This window comes from Odocoileus virginianus, chromosome 10 (assembly GCF_023699985.2).
Source record: "Odocoileus virginianus isolate 20LAN1187 ecotype Illinois chromosome 10, Ovbor_1.2, whole genome shotgun sequence".
Lineage (NCBI taxonomy): Eukaryota > Metazoa > Chordata > Mammalia > Artiodactyla > Cervidae > Odocoileus > Odocoileus virginianus.
The window spans coordinates 34,373,564-34,392,424 of record NC_069683.1 but is presented as its reverse complement, the minus strand read 5'-3'; the positions used below and the strand labels follow the sequence as shown (position 1 = coordinate 34,392,424).

Below are 18,861 nucleotides of genomic sequence, written 5' to 3'. Positions count from 1 at the left end.
CCACCCATGCCTGTAGGGCCACCCCAGAGGAGAAGGGAACTTCCCTTCTCTGCAAGAAGCTTGTTATTCTAGAAATTCAGCTTCTTAGGGTGGGACACTTCATGCCTGGGGCATACCAGTGACAGGATCTTAGAAGGTAAACTGACTCAACTTGCTGGGACTGTTCTCCTCCCTCCCCCACTGGGCACATCACCTGAGCACCACCCATGCTTACATATTTGAGGAAGAGGTGAAGCTCTCGGTGATCTTGAGGGTTGATGGTGGCCTCGAAAAGGGGCAGGAAGATGTTCTCCAGCATCTTCCCAAAGCTTGGCAGCAGCTTCTTTAACCTAAATATGTCACTGGGGGAAAGGGAGATTTGCTGATGAAGGTGGTCCCAATAGCCCCCTCGACCTGTCAGAGACTAGCCCTGGTCCCTTCCTCAGGCAGTGCAAGTCCCCGTTTAAGCACCCAGGGCAGGGTCAGAGGTGGGGCTCCAACACAGATCCTTCCCCTCCTCGCCAGGTTCTGCATACCAAGCATTGGTTGGCACACTCAGCACCAACCCATGCCCATCAGTGAGCGTTCTTCAGCTAGGGGCCACACTGGGAGGGGGGCGCTGGGATTCAGGCTGATCTAACTCCCTGCCACTCAGCTCAGTTCCCCTAAACCACAAGGCCAGCCATTCCAGGGGCCCTACCTGGCCCAGACTGGAGAGGACAGGGGTAGTCTGAGCCATATCCAGGCAGTGGGCCAGCAATGTGGGCCCCCATCAGGTTATGCAGACTCCCAGCCTCACCCCAAAAGATAGTCCATCCTCAAATCGCAGTGACAAGAAGATGGGCAGTCGTTCCCACCAGGGCTTTCCAGGTGGCGCAGTGGTAGAGTCAGCCTGCCAATGCAGGAGACACAAGAGACACCGGTTTGACCTGTGGGTCAGGAAGATCCCCTGGAGAAATGCATGGCAACCCACTCCAGTATTCTTGCCTGGAAAATTCCATGGGCAGAAAAGCCTGGTGGGCTACAGTCAATGGGTCTCAAAGAGTCAGATATGACTAAGCGACTGAGCACACAGTTCCACCAGGCCTTTGCAATCATATGTTCTTCAAAGAACAGTGTTGAAGCATCACAAGGACATCTGTGCAGACCGCCCCTCTCTGTAGGGGAGTCCCAGGGGCACCAGGCCTAGGCTGGCACTGGAACAGCTCAGCAGATCCTCCAGGACAGGCTGGCAACCCCAGAGGACACGGGTAGACAGCAGCCACCTCACTTACTAGATCCGGGGCACCTGGATGATCCAGCGCATGTTGGGTGAGTAGACCTTGTGCTGGATGAACCAGCGGGCCAGGTTGGGCCACTCCTCGGGACTGCGGCCGTAGATGGAGAGCCGTGGCTCTGAGTACTGGTACTTGCTCTCCTCCAGCTCCCGGGCCACCTCCTGGCACCAAGAAGAGCTCAGGTCAGCCCAAGGGTTGACCCTGGGTTGACCCCAGCAACAGACCCTGCAGCTCCCCCAGCCACCAGCTCCCCGGCTCAGAAGGCCTGATCTACACCTCTTGTTATCACTCACTGCACCTTCGTGGGGAAGAAAGCCCTGGGCTTGCACAGTCACATGTGTGACCAGGCCCGGCAGCAGAAGCATCTCTACACAGAGCGAACCTGTACCCAGTGCGGGCTGCAAACATGCAGAGCAGCAAGCCTGGATGTGGAGGGCTGGACTGGGATGGACATCCTCCCCTTCCTCTTGCCTGCAGTCAGCACAGTCCACACACAGCACCTCCTGCCCCCCTGGAAGCCGGCAGCCAGGGCCACAGCACTGGCCAGTGGGCACCTGCACCCCGCCTGAGCTGGACAGACAGGGATTCGGGAAGGGGAAGAGGACAGGAGACCCTGCAGGCCCCCACTCCCTGAACGCAGATGCTGTCGGGAATCCCAGGAGGGCTTGGAGACACCCAGGGCTCACTCACCTTGACCATCCGAGCGAAGTACTCTCCTCCTAGGTAGTTTTCTGTTTTTAGATACAGGTCTCGCAGCTCGCTGGCCCCCACAGGGTTGTACTTGGAGTTGAACTTGTCAAAGCGGTGGAACGTCTGCCGGCCCTGGAGAAAGAGACATCAGCCAGCTCACCACGCTATCCTGCAGCCACCAGACACACGCCTCCTCCAGCCTTCACAGTGCGGCCTCCGAGAGCCACACTGAAAGGCGCCTTCTACATCCGTTCATGCGTGGAAGCTTGGGAAGTCCCAGGGCCGGGACCACACGTCCTCACTCGGTCAGCCCTGGGGTCATTCCCTGAGACCTTCTGTAGAGCAGGGCCAAGGTCCTCGTGCTTCTAGGAGCAGGGCTAGCTGAGCGAGCAGAGAAGACTGAGCCATCAGTAATAGCGTGTGTCCTATTACTGCTTAGACTGACTGCATAAGGCCCTTTCTTCACACCTCCTCATTCAAGGTCTGGTTTAAGATTTTTTCACTGTGGTGAAATGTATACGACACAAAATGTGCCATCTTAACCATTTTTAAGTGTACATTCACATTGCTGAGCAGCTATCACCACCACCTGTGCCCAGAACTCTTTTCATCTTATAAAACTGAATCTACGTCCTCATGAAACAGTAACTCCCCATGACCCCCTCCCCCAGCCCACGGTAACCACCATTCTCCTTTCTGTCTCCATGAGTTTGCCTGTTCTAGATGCCTCATACATGTGGAATCATATAGTACTTGTCCTTTTGTGTCTGACTTCTTTGATTTATAACGTTTTCAGGGTTCATCCATGGAAATAGCAGGTTATCAGTACTTTATCCCTTTTCAGGACTGAATAATATTCCAGTATGTGTGTGTATGCACATTTTGTTTGTCCATTCAAGTGGTGATGGACACTCTTTGGCTACTGTGAACAATGCTGTGATAAGCATTGATGTGCAAGTATCAGTTGTAATCCCTGCTTACAATTCTTTGGGGTATATACCTAGGACTGGGATTGCTGGAATATATGGTAATTCTATATTTAACTTCCTGAGGAACTGCCCTACTGTTTTCTGTAGCAGATGCACCACCATTTAGTATTTTAATAACACTGTAATGTCATTAAGGCACATGGTAGTCACCATGTTACAAGCAAGGAAATAGAAGCTCAAATGAATTACTCAAAGGCACTTAACTCTTATGTAGAGGAAATGGGAGTTAGAAGGGGAATCTCTCTGACTCCAAGTCACACCCTCCTCCTCTGTCCCAAGGCTGCTTCCAGCCCTTGTCCTTGTTTGTCCTCTGAGGACAAACTGCCTCTCACAGTTCCCATGGCTGGAAGAGAAAGCGATGCCTACACAGCCAGCCCCTCTCCAAGACCAATCATGGCTGCTTTCCACTGGGCCGAGTCCTCCACCAGGACTGCATGAGGCCCTGGGGCCAAGCCCACTCACCGCATGGACGTCCAGCGAGTCCACAGTGAGGTCGTACGGGTCCATGTGCAGGCTGTCAAACACCTGCCGCAGGGTAATCTTCCGGCCCCGCTTCTCGGCCACTGTCCTGTCGGGCTCCGTCTGGTACGTGTGCTTGATGAAGCGCAGCAGGTGCTTCTGGTTCATGCAGGCAGCTGCATGGATGTGCGTGTCCACCTGCGACACAGTGCCCCAGCACGTGAGCTGATCCACCTCCCTCAGCATCAAGAACCAGGACCCCCAGGCCTCGGTGTTGAGTGCAGAGCCTCAGCAGCTCCCCTGGTGCTGGACTGCCCCACCCCATCTCTTCTAGAACTGGTCTCCCCCGCTTCTAGCCTTGCTGCCCAGTCCCCCTCCTGACAGCATCAGGAGACCTTTTCTAAGTTCAGTTCAGATCTGGCCATTGGCCCTGTTAACATATCAGTGCTGCCCAACATTTCAAGATAACACCCAAGTTCCTTAGCCTGGGATTCAAGGCTTACTTCAGTCTTAAGTCTCACCTTGCCCTGCTCTCTGCTCCAGCCAGGACACCCCACTTACCTGAGGAGCCATGCTATTCCTCAGCCTGGATGTCTGCCTTCCTCCCCACCAATCTCATCCACCTGGAAATCTACAATCTCCTCCACATAGAAGCCTATCCTGATCCCCCAAACACAACGAATGAGTTTTCCCCTTGTCCAACCTGGAACCCTGGCACAGACACTCCTGTCACTGTATATATCCTCCAGTCCACTCTAATAATTTTCTGTCTACTTCATCACTAGACTGGAAGCTCAGTCCTCAAGGACAGGGACCGTGTCTGATGCATCTAAGTCTCCAGCGCCTACCCTAGAGCCTGGGATGATGTGAAATCAATGGATGGATGAACAGACCAATGAACAGGTGTAGAAGGTTCCAACAGTTTCAGTGATATCCACCTCCTCCTCATAGAACCTCGAGGGCTCACATAATGCCCCACAAAATCCCACACTTGCCACTGACCTCTCTTAGAACCCTCAGAGCATTCCCCTCAGCCACCAGCCCTAAAGAAATAGAGCCCTGGCTAAGCTGGGGAATGGCCTGAAGTCACAGTGGGCATCCTGACCCTCTTCCCTAAAGCCGAGGGGCCTGCGGGAGGTCCCGGGGAAGGAGGCAGTGATCTCACAGGCCAGGGTGCTGCCACCCACTAGCCCACACTCTGTAGTCCCTGCTGCGGCCAGCTGGGCAATCTGCCAGGGCTGGGACGAGGAGGCGGCTGACCTCAGGCCAAGGAATGCTGTCCACAGCTGGCCAGGCATCCCCGAGTCATGCCAAAGCCGACATCCAATCCACCGAACCTCTGTGAGCTTTCCACCAGCCAGCCCCTGTCACCGGCCACATCCCTCCTTTAATCCCTCCACTCCTACCAGAAAGACAGACCACTGGGCATCAGAGAAAGGAAGCACCAAAAGTTAAAACATCACCCAAAGCCCAGGCCCCTCAGGGGCAGGCTGGGCTCGAGGGAGAGGCACAAGCGAAGGTCAGCTGGCCTTAGCTCAGCCAGACACAGCTGGGCTCAACCACCTCAGCATGACTTAGCACATTCTGGGCTTTCTTGCTATCCTCCGGCATCCCTCTGACACAAGGCAGGGGGTTCAGCCTGTGCTTACCCCTGTGAGTCACAAGACAGGCAGGAAAACAACTGGACAATCCAGGAAGCATCTGATCCAAACTTCAAAATTACCACCGTGATTATTTTAGGAACAAGTAAAAGAGCCTGTAATCGGAGGTCAGCACTTTCAATTCACTGGAAGATCCAGGAGCAATCCTTGCTTTCACCTAAGATCTGGGTCTAAACAGAGGTTTCTAAATGGGCTGGCCAATACCTGGCCTCTAAGCCAACACTATTTCCATATCCATAGTGAAAGTCACTCAGTTGTGTCCGACTCTGCAACCCCATGGGATGTAGCCTGCCAGGCTCCTCTGTCCATGGAATTCTCCAGGCCAAAATACTGGAGTGGGTAGCCTTTCCCTTCTCCAGGGAATTTTCCCAACCCAGGGATCAAACCCAGGTCTACCGCACTGCCAGCATCCGCATCTTTACCAGCTGAGCCGCCAGAGAAGCCCAAGAATACTGGAGTGGGGAGCCTATCCCTTCTCCAGGGGATCTTCCTGACCCAGGAATCGAACTGGGGTCTGCCACATCCACGGCAGACATCAATAATCAACTACAGCACCCTTCACTAAGCTTTGGGAATAGCCTCAGGTAGCCACTCCCCACTGATCAAGTTTGGCACACAAGATGAAACCCGTTCGCTCTCCCTGATATGAAACTGAAACCAAAGTGGGTAAGGCCTAATCCTACCCCACTGCCAAGCAGCAAACACACTCAGCCCCTTGCTCTCAGCTCTGAGCTGAAAACAATCATCTCAGTTACATACACCTGCTGGCTGGGCCTCACGGTGCCAGGACCCATGATTTGCTGTGATGCCGCAGGTAATTTCACAATACCACCCACACTGACCCACAGCCACACACAGCTCCTGACTCAAAGCAGGGCCACCACGACATTGACAGCCACTTGGAAGTGTGGAGGCCACCTCCCAGCCCATCCTGGACTTCAGAATCAGCTCTCCTCCCCTCACAGAGATTGCCAGGATAAGAGCAGTCAGCTCCCAGGAGACTGGGAGGGGCAGGCACAGCCTGACCTGGAGCAGACCCTGGCCTGTGTTTCTGGATGTGGAGCCAGCCTGCAGCACAGCACAGCACTCATAGCATGTCCGTTCAGAGGGTACACGAACCCCGAGACGGACGGAGAGCTCAAGCTTTGGCTCTGGTATATAGCCATAGCCCCCACCCCTGCCCCCAGGACCCTCGCCCACAGAGTGGCCAGAGAGCAGCTGGCCAGCCCATCAGCACTCACAGGGGCCCCGCCTCAGAAGCAAACAGTGTCGGAGCTGGTGCAGTCAGCAAGGACACTGCTGCAGGCAGCAGGCCAGCCCTGAGCATGCACATGTGCGGAGGGCAGGGCTGCCCACAGCTGGGCGAGGAGTTCCCTTGGAAACCCACCTAGGGTGGAGGGTTCATGTAGGCAGGATAGAGAGGAGCTGGCCTATCGACTGAGGCACCCATCTGTCTGAGCACCTGAGGATCACAGAGAAGAAACAGACGGTGCTTGAAGGTAAACATGCCACACCGGGGTGTCCCACACATGCCCTTTCACCTCTGCCTGGAAATCCCGAGACTCTTACATGAGCCTTAGAGCCCAGGAGCTGAGCTCAACTCACTCCAAGTCAGCTCAGGTCCGACCTCTTCATAAAAGACACCTCTATCACATCCCTATCCAGCTAATAGTAACTAGCTGGGAACTGCTTGTGGGCAGAAAGTGACCCTTACTCAGCATCAAATGCCCCTCACTTGGCACTGATCCCATGCTTGATATATATTAGTTACACAGGATAAAATGGAAAAGCAGGAGGCGGCGACCATTTAACCTATAGGCTCGTCCTGACTGCAGCCCCTGAGCCCAGGTGCATGCAGGCTGCTCATCCACTCTACAGGAGGGCAGAGAGAGGAGCACGTCGGATACGCTTCCTTAAACACACCCAGTCCAAAAGGAAGCAGACCACACTCCCCCAAGTCCAAAGAGGTCTTAACATTGATAACTGTTTTTCGATCCGTGATAAATTTGAGACATACTCTATGTCTCAACTCTTACAACCAATTAATAGGCCCTGCTCTATTTTTCAAGGAGGATGGTACATTCTGACAGATAGACAACAAAGTCATAACAAGTACCATCTGAGGCATGGCCGGACACATGGAAGACAGCTGGCCAGTCTTCCTTTTGTTCATAGGAAGGGCCACACTGGGGACCAGCCCCCGACTGGCTCGGGCCAGAACGGGTTGGAATGAGGCCCGGGACAGGAGCTCTGAATGCTGGCCCGCTAACACACCTTTCTCACGTTATAGAAGTCTCGGTGGGGGTTACTCTTCAACTCTTTGAACTCAGACATTTCATTTAACATCTCATGAAGGCTGAACTTGGATTCCAGAAAGTTCAGTCGCCGGTGACAATACGTCTTCCTGCAGGTTGGGAAGGAGAAGAAACCACAGTTGAGGAGTAAGTCGCATCAGTTCTCCAGTCTGGAGACCTCCAGTGTCTATGGGGACCTAGTCCTGGGTGGAAGGTCAGGATGGAGCAGGAAGGGATGAGAAGGGGCCAGCTATCAGCAGACCCGGCTGAACTATGTAACCACAGCCACGTGCTCTATGAAATGCGTGGAGAGTCGATAGGGGGCAGTAGAGAGCTGACCTCATACAGATTCCTTCTATATGAGCTTTACAGGTTTAGGCAATTAATCTCAAGCTGCTATCTCTCATGAACAAATATGGAGATGGCACTGCCCAAGACAGAAGTGAGGGTTAAATTGGCTGAGGGTGTGAAGGGTCCAACTCAGCTTCATGGATACTCAAAGTCTCCCTCTTTCAGTCCTTCCATCTTTCCACCCTCCCATCTATCCTCTGCCACCTTTCATTCCTTGAAAGGAGTTTCACCTCTGTCCAAAAGATCAGTAATACAGTCAAATCCTAAGGCATGACCTTCCCTTGGCTGTGACCAAATGACACCCAGAAGATTTCTCAACCCTGAGGCTTCAGGACGAGGGGTAGATGTTCTGCATCGTAGGCAGATGAGGGATATAGGGGTGTTGTTACCAGGACAGAAGTCCATGAAAGAACTGATGTCCCCACCAGCTTGCAAAGGCCACTGGGGGGTGGGAGCACCCACTGTTCTCAGCCAACAGCCAGCCCACACCCAGCCCAGGTGCCTGGCCATGTGCCTGTGCCACAGCTACACAGAATATGCAACCACAAGTCGGGCCACCCTGCTTCCCTGCTGCCCCCAGATGCACACAGCACCCTTGGCACCCAGGCACAGAGACCCTTGTAAAGAGCGGCCACCAAGCCTGGACCAGCACCACCATACGTGTGCCAGGACAAGCCCACAGCCGAGCACGGGAGAGTCTGGGTCAGACCGGATTCCCAAGGGCATCTCTCCCAGTCCCTCTCCCAGCAGGACTCGCCCTGACAGTCTCCGGGACAGCTGCTGCTCACACACCTCCTGAACAGCCCTGTCCCCAAGGCTTCCCCTCAGACCTTCTGTTCACATTGGCTGAGGCCAGCTCCCAGGGATCCCACTCTCCCCTCCCAGCTCTTCTCTCTGCCCTCGGATCACCAAGGACCCACTCTGTCCATCCCCTCGGGGCCCACTCTCCTCCCTTGGAAACTGGCGTCACCCCACTCCCAGCAAAACCCAAATGGCAGGGCAAGAGAGAAGTCCCTCACCTGTGACCGGCTTCCTCTGCTCCCCTAGGCTGGGCACTCAGGCACAGCCCCCACTGCTGATCCCCTTCAATGCTCACCAAGGAGTGAGGGCCTGAACTCAGGAAGACCGCTCCCTGCCAGGGCAGCTCCAGCTAAGCCTACAAGCATCCTGGGAGCTGCGGCTCAGAGCTCCCAAGCTCCGTGCACTCCCCGCTCCAGAAACATGGAAAAACCAACACCAGAAGCAACAGTCTTCATGGTTCCCCCACCATCTACCCTAAAGCCCTGGGCTGGTGACTCTCTGCATCGCTGCCGTCCTGCCTGGGGTGAGGGGTGACCATCATTTTAAGGTGCACAGGTGGCCACCGGCAAGCAGGAGCTCCACACCTGGGCATGCGGAAGGGACAGGCAGTAGCAACTCGAAGAATGCGCCAGTCTGTGAAGAAAAATTGTCGCCGAAGCCCACAAAGCACTGGGAAAAGAGAGAAACCCACAAAGCCGTCTCTTTCTGGGGTGGTTTATCTGAGGGAAAGCCCAGAGCAGAAGGCCTGCCCTGGTCCCTTCCTACAGAGCAGCGCTCCTGCAGAAAGAGGGGGACTCAGCTGGTCATGGAGGGGGAAGGGGACTCACGTGGGGCCATCCGTGATGAGAGCCAGGATGTGGCTCATGTCCACCGTGTAGGTCTCCAGGTCGGGGTAGGGCAGGCTGTGGGGCTCCTGGCGCTCTAGCATCTTCTTGTTGTCATACACATAGAGGATGCCTCCCTGCATGCGGACCAGGTAGCCCAGGTTGGGGGGAGCATTCTCCAGGCAATAAGGGTCTTCTTCAGGCAGAGGGGGCGGATGAAAGTCTGAAAGACAGGACTGCGTGATAGCAAAATGCCGCTGACCTCAGGAGCTCACCTCAGGACCACAGGGCTCCAAAGTCACATTCTCCGTGAGGCCTGTCCTGGTTGTCTGACCTAAAACCTAACCACCCCAACCTGCCCCGGCATCTCACCTCCCCCTCCCATATTTATTTTGTCTCCTTATCACTTGCTACTATGTAAGATAACTTCTCTGTCTTTATCTTGGGTGGTAAATGTTCATCTTGTTCACTGCTGTATCCCCATTTCCTAGAACCATCCCTGGCCTGTGTCTGTCACTTCATTTTTTTTTTTAACTTAATTGAAATGAGTTTCAGTCTTCTGGGTAGTTCAGGGACATGAAGTTTATTAAGACGGGCAGCTGCGTCTTCTCCTAATAAGAGAACAGACAGGATCTGGGACTGCCCAGCGGGAATATAATTGTTCCTGTCCTTCCACATCTTCCTGAGCCCAGGGCGGCCAAGGGGCAAGATGGAGAAGCCAGCCCTCCCCACAAGCATTGAATAGGGAGCCTGTGCCCCCAGAGACAGAGCTGTCTGTCCCCACACCGTGGGGCTGTTAGCCCACAGGAGCCAGAAAACACCTCTTGGCTATTTCCCAGCTATGATTTCGAGCAAACTGGGACTTTACCTCCTGACTCTGTCTGCTCAGCTGAGGATAACGCCCTGCCTTAATGGGCTGCTGTGAGGGTTGCAGCAGCAGGTAGAGGAAGATTCTGTGTAAATATATCTTAGGGTGTTATTCTCATCTCTCTTGTTCTCTCGATAAGCTCTGTTCTGGCCAAGGAACAGGTTATGCTAAGTAGCAGTAGAACTAGGGGCTTCAACTCTGCACATCAGCCAACCCTGCATAGGGTCCCCGACTGTCCCCTGCCACCACAGGCAGGAGGAAATCCTGGAATCATCAATGGAAGGAAGGAAGGAAGGCAGAGCGGCTGGCTGAGTGTCTCCCATCAGAGCTCAGAACAAACTGTTCCTGGAGCAGACATGAACCATCCCAGGGGCTAAGGCAGCACAGAGGGGGCAAGAGATGCCACACACACCCCCCATCAGGCATGGCCACAGGCCAGCACATGAGTCCCATATGCGGGGCAGTGCCCATGAGACGCAGGCAGTCTGAAAGCCTGGGTCAACCACAGCCTGCACTTCACCACACTCACACCCAGGCCTCCAGGACTCTGCTCTGTATAAAGTACACCTTTGACAGTCATTTCTGCCTGCCAACAGTGGAGCAGGTGGGATCAGTCCTCAGACAGACAGGGAACCGGGCCTGAGAGGGCTGAGACCCAGAGCCCCAGGTGGTAACAGATGCCCAAAGTCCAGGTTCAGCGCTTCAAGGAAGCCGGAGAGGAGATGTCTTGGCAACAACTCTACCCGGGGTCCTGGGTGCTGGCATAGACCACCAGGCCCTCATCTGATTCCCCCACCACCAACTTTCACGATTGAGGTCTCCACAGGCCAAACAGACTCCACCAAAAAGCATCCTGCCTTCTCCGATCCCCTGTTCAGTGAACTCCACAGCACATCAACATAACTACTATACCAATCACCCACTAGATCCAGGGGCTTCTCAAGTGGCTCTAGTGAAAGGAACCCAGCTGCCAATGCAGAAGACATAAGAGATGCAGATTTGATCTCTGAATTAGGAAGATCCCCTGGAGGAGAGCATGCAACCCAACCCACTCCAGTATTCTTGCCTGGAGAATCCCGTGTACAGAGGAGCCTGGCAGGTTACAGTCCATAGGGTCGCAAAGAGTCAGACACGACTGAGCAGTGCACTGGATCCTGAACTGCACTAACTACTTCACGTGCATTCTCTCGTTTCATCCTCACAACAGACCCAAAGGATAGATACTATTAGTATTCCCATTTTACAGATTGAAAAACTGAGGTTTGGAGAAAGGCCTTCCTTTCCCAAGAAAGTGGTCTTTTGGTATTTAGAAAGTGGAGCTTAGATCGGAATGTGAGTGTGCTGGACTCCAGAGCCAACTTCCCTGCCCTGAGAACACACCCTCTCTACCTACCCCCAATCCAGGCACCTCACCACTAATTTGGTATTTCCTGTCTGACTGTGTGTAAATATCCAGGCTGAGACTGCCCATCTCCCAAGATCAGAGACTGCCTTTCAGCCCCTTCCCTTCCCCCAACTTGTACAGCTCAGCTCAAAGCAAGGCACCTGGGCAGATGAAACCAACCCTTTGGGAAACGAGCAAAAAAATCAGTGTAGGAGAAGCCAGTACCAGGGCTCTGCCCTTAAAACACCATCTGAGGGAAACACATCCAACCAATAAAACATCCTGACCAACTCTCGGGCTGTACCCCACCTGGAACCCCACCTGCCGCCACAGCACCGTACCTGGGAGGCCCTCCTCCGGAGGCACGGCGTCCAGCCGCCGATGACCCAGGTACTGGGCCGTGGTGCGTGGGAAGCGGTGATACGCGAGGCGGGCATACTTCTCCCGGATCATCAGGGCCTTGGCCAGGCTCTTGGCAGCCTGCTCATAGTCCTCCACGGTGATCTGCAGGAAAAATTCAGAGAGCAGGCCTGAGGCCGCTGATCTAGTGAGACCTGCCACAAGGTAGGACCAAGACAGACAGCAGGGAATGTGGGTCTGAGGGGCATCCCCACCATGGTGGGCATAGAGGCTCCCTCTGCCTGACAAGTCTGTACACACACTGTGATGTATGCTGGACGCCTGATTTCCGTTTGCAAGCCTCGGATTGAGGGGTGTGCTCTGCAGACAAGCAGCCAGGCCCAGTAACAACCTCAGCCACTGAGTCTCTAATGAGCTTCCGCGGAAGATGACACTTCACATGTGCTGTCACATGCAAATGCTGAGTGATTAAGTGCATTCTGGTGACTCCACTGGGAGGGACTGCTTGCCTCTGGCCTCCTCCAGACTCTGCCCTATGTACCTCTTCCTTTTCGCTGATTTTGCTCAGCATCCTTTTACTGTAGCAAATCCTGGTCATGAGTGCAGCTATGCACTGAGTCCCAGGAGTCCTCCTGGCAATCATGGAACCCCCCAACACGGGAGGAGATTTGGGACTCTTGGGAGGGAGGCAGGTACTCCAATGTGCTCACTCCAGGCCAGCACTCAGCACATCACACCACAAGCCAGCTGCTGCAGCACCCGGCACATGAAGAGGCCCAGCCTGGACCATGTCCCTGATGGAGTGAGCATCATTATGATCAGTTAAGAAAATACATGGGTCCTTCTGAGTGCTCAGCGCGCTGCTCTGCCAACCCCAGGCTTCTGATTCACCTGGCAGTCACCCCAATCCACCCAAGCAACAGAGGCTTACGGGACAGATCCTTTCCATAAGTTTTATTTTGGTCCTCATTGCCACTCATCTCACAACTGCGGAAACAACCAGAGAGGATAAATCACAGAAAGTCAGAAAGCCACACTTCAGACCCTGGACGGATTGATTCCTGAAGCCCAAGGATGCTCTGCTTTCCCAGAGCTGCCTCGTACTCAGAGACAAATGAGATAAATGCCCCCCTCCCAGTGGACTTGTTCATCTCTGTCTGTTGGGACGGATGTGTGTGGCAGAAACCTGAACGTGCTGGGGGAGATAAGCAGCTAAACAGTCATTCATAAGAGGGGATAAGAAACGTGAAAAACAGAGGCACAAGACGGAGCACAGAGTGAGGAAAGCTGGGGCCCCCTCTGCTTCAGTGGAAAAAAAAAATCATTTTTAGTTTTGAAATGTTGTAAACATACAGACAAGCACTGAAGATGACAGACACCTGTGCATCTACCTTCCAGCGCTGACAGTTTTAACATTTTTTATCACTGCTTCGGATGTCTTATACATTTACATAAACAGATCATCTCAGAGGCAGCTAAAACTCTACCCCCTCCCCCTCCCCACTCTGAGGAAGGTATATATCTTTCCCATGCATATGTTTATACTTTTACTTTTGTTTCCTCCTTGCTTTTTATTAAGGAAGTAGCTTCTCCTTTCCTGACTCCAGATGTCCCCATGAGGGGGTGGTAACTCCATTTTACACCTTCTGATGGCTTCTGAGAGCACAGGTGAGCAGAGAACACCAGAGACAAATATGCTCCTGCCCACAACAAAGCCAAACACTTCATCTGCAGGATCCACAGACTCAGCATGGCATGGGGCTCGGGCCAGGGCTGGAGGCATCAGAGACGGGCTCAGCATCCCAACAGACCAGCCAGCTTGTTACCACTGCACACCTCAGGCCTGGCAGCAGACCCATGGGGGGCCAAGGCGACCTGCAAAGTCAGCCTGCCACTCATGAACTGGTGGCTCTCTGGGGACCAGTCGCCCAGTTCAGAGGCTCCATGCCCTACAACCTGCCAACAAGGAGACTGATGGAAAAGAGCTGGTTAACACACCAGCCAATGTCCTCCCTTCAGCTGGCTATCAGCCCCCTCCACTCTCCCTTTCAGCTACCCTGCCCTCATGCAGGAAGTTGGGTGGGCACCACGGATTCCTGGTCAGGATGCTGTATCCCAAACAAGGCCTGTGCTGTTTTCAATCCAACCAAAATCCCCATCCGTAGAAAGGAACTTAAAGTATGGTTCATCCACACAGTGGAATATTACGCACTTGTTTTAAAAAAAAAAACAAGATAGTTCTTGATATAATGATATGGCATTATCTTCATGATGTACTGTTAAGGGAAAACCTTGGCTCAGCATAATGTATGGTAACAACATTTGTGTAAAAACAAATAAATCAACTACATGAGCACAGTAGGTACACAGTTTACCGTGTGAGAATAAACAAGAAACCAAAACCAAGGACTGCCTCAGGAAAGGCGAATCGGGTAGCTAGAGGACTGATATAATTTGGGGGCCTTTTAAATTGTAAGCCATATGCAAAGATCTTCTATTGATTTTGTTAAAATAGAAGAAAATTTATAAGAGTAATAAGTCACTCTGTCTTCTCCGATACACTGTATATTCTAAAAGTACTGTTAAAAAGAAGAGACAATAACAAGCCAATTGAGGCATGAGTAGTAGGTTGAGGGCCAGGAAGGCAGAACCAAACCTGGTGCTAAGTGATATTTCTCTTTAAGAAGCAATAAAAATTCAGCATCCAACCAGGTGAAATTAGCACATTTTCAGTGGCTGAGTTAACTGACTTGGTGCAAACCAAGCTTGATCACATTCTAGTCATAACTCTCTTCCCGGTTCGAGGGTCTGGCCTGTGTTTAAGAACATGATGGCACGCAAACCAGTCCACACCAAGACTTGAATCCATTCAACATCTGAGAACTCTAAAGGGCCCAAACTGGAACCATCTCCAATGGGTTACAGGAACAGAGAGCAGTGTTCTGGGCCCAGAGCACATATGGAAACTACAGGCCACTGGATGTGCCAGCCTGAAGCCCCAGGCCCTCCCCACAAGGACAGCAGTGCCCTAAACACACACCCACACCCACCACCTTGCCTCGAACCCTCCTTCTCTCCAGAGTTCTGCCCGCCATCTCCCAGACACTCGCAGACCAAGCCAGGCTTTGCGGTCTGGGCGTGACCCCATGGGACCCCAGCTTTTGCGCAAGGCGCACTCTACAACACTCACACAGCCTCCAGAGAGCCCACGGGGACGCCTTACCCCAGCGCAGTAGTCTCCACTGATGGTGACCCGCTGGAACTCGGGCATGGCATAGGGTGCAGGCGCAGGCAGGGAAGTAGCTCCAGGGAGCACGGGGGTTGCAGGAGACATGGCCGGACTGGCTGTTGGGGGACCCTTCCAATCTTGCTGTGTCGGCATTTGCAGAGAAAGGGACTGGGATCGAATCATCTTAAAACTTTTCTTTCTAAAAGTGAAGGACAAGCAAAAGTGAGAGACAACAGCAGCTAATCGGGGAGAGTGATAAAGACTCTCTGTTACTGACATGGAAGGAGAATTTGCCTCTGATTAATCAGCGGTGCTGGCCCTACCGTTAAGAAGTTTCTAATTATTCATGCCTTCCTCTCACACACATCTCTCCACATGCAATATCCCAGACACCCCTCTATGCAGCCACTAAGAACTGCTTGGGCTGTGTTCGCACGGCACGTGGAACAAGTAAGTAGGCAAATGTCTCAGGAGACAGAGAGCAGACCACACAGCAGGGGTCTAACACCGAGGGCAGAAGAAGTGAGGATGATGTCAAACTGGCCAGCATGCTGTCTTCAGATAAGCCAAACTCCTGAGTCCCAGCATGTGAAGAGTCTCAATTACAGCACATTTCACAAAGTTGATAATTTGGGGCACTGGAGCCAGAAGAGACTGTGACACCTCCTGTTTTCACAAAGGAAGAGTCAGGGGTCCAGAATGTGAAATGACTTCTACAAAGTCCGAGCCAGGAAGCTAGCCCTCAGCTTCCCACCTCCCTGGTGCCCCTTTCCCCCGCTGCTCCTTCCTCCAGCCTAGCAGTACCCTCCACCTGCTGCTGGCTCAGTCACAGATCTGTAGCTCTGTAACGGGAAAGCGACTGATCAGCATCAATTTCAGGTCCCTCTGGACCTGTCACCTTGACACCAAAAGATGATCTCGCAAACTCTTGGGGAAGTAGGCACAGGTTGGTTTAAACTGTCATGAGCTCATGCTTATTTGCAAGGCTGATTTGTGAATACTCACCTTCCTCACTAACTAATTAGTTATGTTTCAAATGACACCACCATAAATTCTAGGATCCCTGGGCAGGAAGTTCAGCAGCAGGGAGGTGAGGCCATCAGCATTCCCCTCTCCCATGTTTCTTTATGTCTCCGAGGGAACCCAGCACTGCTGCCCAGTAATGTCCAGTGCCAGCAACAAGCTGACTGCTTGCCCTCCTGTGCCATGGGGCCCAGCAGCGTCCTGGGTACAATCCCAGCACAACCAGAGCCTATAGCCACCAGCGAAGGACTCAGTGACAACCGTGACCCTCCAGAGCCCCTAGCACCTGCCCCCTTCTCCAGGCACCAGTGACAAGTACAGGGTGTGGAGAAATCGGTTGATCTGTAAACAGACCTTATGATTCACCCGGAAGTAGCTGTCTTCCTCCTGGCCCTTGGCCAGACCTCTTCTCACAGACTCACGGCCGATTTTTCGGGAACCACAGTTCTCTGCTCTGTCTATACACCCACCGCTTGCCACGGCTCTCTGGTTCTTATCTGCCCATATGTGTTATCACCTCCTTGGGGACAAGGCCGTTTATACTTGGAAAGTGGAGGTGGCCCTTTTACAGAAGTCTGTCTTTGCCCTGCCCCTGACCCTGCATAACAGATGTACTGGGTTGTTCAGGAAACCCAGGCTGAACTCCAGGAACAACCAGTCAGGCTTTTCTGAACCCACCATCCATCCATCACATGGAGCTGAGTCAAACATCCCATTTCAAGAAAGATGCCAACTCATGCCTGTCAATCATTCCTTAGAGGCAGACTCACCTGGAGTGATGAGGTTCCCACTTTAGCATCTTTCGGATGTTCACACCTGGAGGAGCTATTATTTTTGGCTCCCTCCAATGTTCTGACAGGTTCAGCCAGACCCCATAAGACTCTGGCCTCCATGTCACTCATATGCCTACCAGGTCACTGTTTTAATCCCTCTGCTGACTTCACCCCCACAAGCCTCAGCCAGTGTTGCCTGAGGACCAGTCCTGCTAAGGAGAAGCAAGGTGATATCTAAGATGACAAACAGGTAAGAAAATTTTAAAAACAAACAAACAAACAAACACCAACCATGATCAGAAAGCTGGAAGGCTGCTTAAGGCAAGAGGCCACCAGGCTTATCCAAGAAATGACCATATTCCTCTGCCCACAAGAATAACCAGCTGGTTCCCCCCACCTCAAATTCTCCTTCTTGAAGACATCCATGATGACTCTAGTCTTGGTCACCAGGTGAGCCCCAAAATTATCACAAGTGAACACAGGCTGGGGTTTCGGACTTTGCAGGGATAAGGTACAGGTTTAACAAGATTGGGCCCAGACACCCTAGGCAAATGCTTGGAATAACCAGAGCTAACCATTAGGCTCGTCTCTAAGAAAACCGGAAAAGCTAAACAGAGCGCGAGGACAGGGCCCTGCATTCATCTTCTACGGCTGCACCACAAACAGGAGCCTGGTGACCGCAAGCAGCCCCCACTCACCGGCTCACAGTGCTATACGTGAAATGTCCAGGTGGGCACGGCTGGGCTCTATGCATGCCCAGGGTATCAAAAGGCCAAAACCAGGAGGTTGGCCACACTAGCCTCTGAACTGGAGACCCTGGGAAAGAGTCCACTTTCAAGAGTCTGCTTTCATGCAGACGGTTGGAGAATTCATCTCCACATGGCCCTACACTGAGGCCCTGGCTCCTCACTAGCTATGGGACAGGGGTCACCCTCTGATTCTTGCACACAGCGCCCTCCATCTTCTAAGCCTGGCACAGTGCCTGGCGCTGGCACTTGGAATCTCTGACCTCCCCCTCCGTGACCCCGAGAAGGCTCCCTGCACTCGGGCTGCTGTGACCAGGTCAGGCCCACTCACCTCCCGACCTTCAGGTCCACTGAGCCACACAGCACAGCAGAATCACAGGAGCGATGCCTCATCATATTCAGAGGGTCTGGAGATTAGGGAAGGACATCTCTGGGGGGACATTCTAGAAACTCTGTCTACACAGGTCCACATCTCGTTTCCATTCTGCGCAGCTGAGGCTCAGCCACCAACGTGGAGAGCGGCAGCTGAGTGACTGAGAGAGTGTGTGTGTGTGTGTCCTAGCCCTCTCAAGGCTGTCTGAAGCCCCACCTGCATCAAAACAATGAACTAACCAAATGCTTTTTCTGAATTATAGAACCATGCAGTATCCTGGCTGGAAAGGATTTTAAAGCTACACACCCCAATCCTCCAAGGCAGCCTTTGTCTGAATACATCCAGTGATGGACAGCTCAGTACATTTCTGAATAAGACGTCAGCAGTCACTCATTTATTCAAAAACCATTTCCTAAGGACCTACTCTGGAGCCATGCCAGTGCCAAGCATGCAAATACAAGGTGAACAAAACACGATCTGCGGCCACTGTTAGAAAGCACTTCCTTGTCGTGGGCCAAGATCTGTCTATCCGCAGTTCCACCTGCTGCCCCTCATGTGAGCCCTCGGGACACAGAGTACGCCAGCTCACTCTGCCACCACTGGCCCACCCCCTCCCTTCCCCACCCACAGGTCCACCTGGCAGAAAGGCACTCCTGCCAAAGAACTGAAAGGAGTGCGGTTATAAGGACACCAGCTCCAGGCCAAGCCTGAGGGTCCAAAGGGCCAGGGAGCAGCTCTGTCCTCCCTCCTGGGCTGCAGGGACCTTCGTGTCCCACCAGA

The 18,861-nt window shown here is 53.1% G+C and overlaps 1 protein-coding gene across 5 annotated transcripts in view; it reads right to left on the bottom strand.

Annotated features, from left to right (window-relative positions):
- AMPD3 (adenosine monophosphate deaminase 3) overlaps window positions 1-18,861 on the bottom strand; it is a 50,583-nt gene that overhangs the window by 10,423 nt on the left and 21,299 nt on the right. For all 5 annotated transcript variants that reach the window (XM_020911114.2, XM_070473380.1, XM_070473381.1 and 2 more), the window contains exons 3-10: window positions 15,161-15,365; window positions 11,919-12,081; window positions 9,329-9,548; window positions 7,330-7,459; window positions 3,398-3,592; window positions 1,947-2,078; window positions 1,254-1,417; window positions 215-341 (exon numbers count right to left, since the gene is read on the bottom strand). In XM_020911114.2, the coding sequence (XP_020766773.2) occupies window positions 215-341; window positions 1,254-1,417; window positions 1,947-2,078; window positions 3,398-3,592; window positions 7,330-7,459; window positions 9,329-9,548; window positions 11,919-12,081; window positions 15,161-15,365 (1,336 nt within the window). The remainder of the gene's footprint in view (window positions 1-214; window positions 342-1,253; window positions 1,418-1,946; window positions 2,079-3,397; window positions 3,593-7,329; window positions 7,460-9,328; window positions 9,549-11,918; window positions 12,082-15,160; window positions 15,366-18,861) is intronic.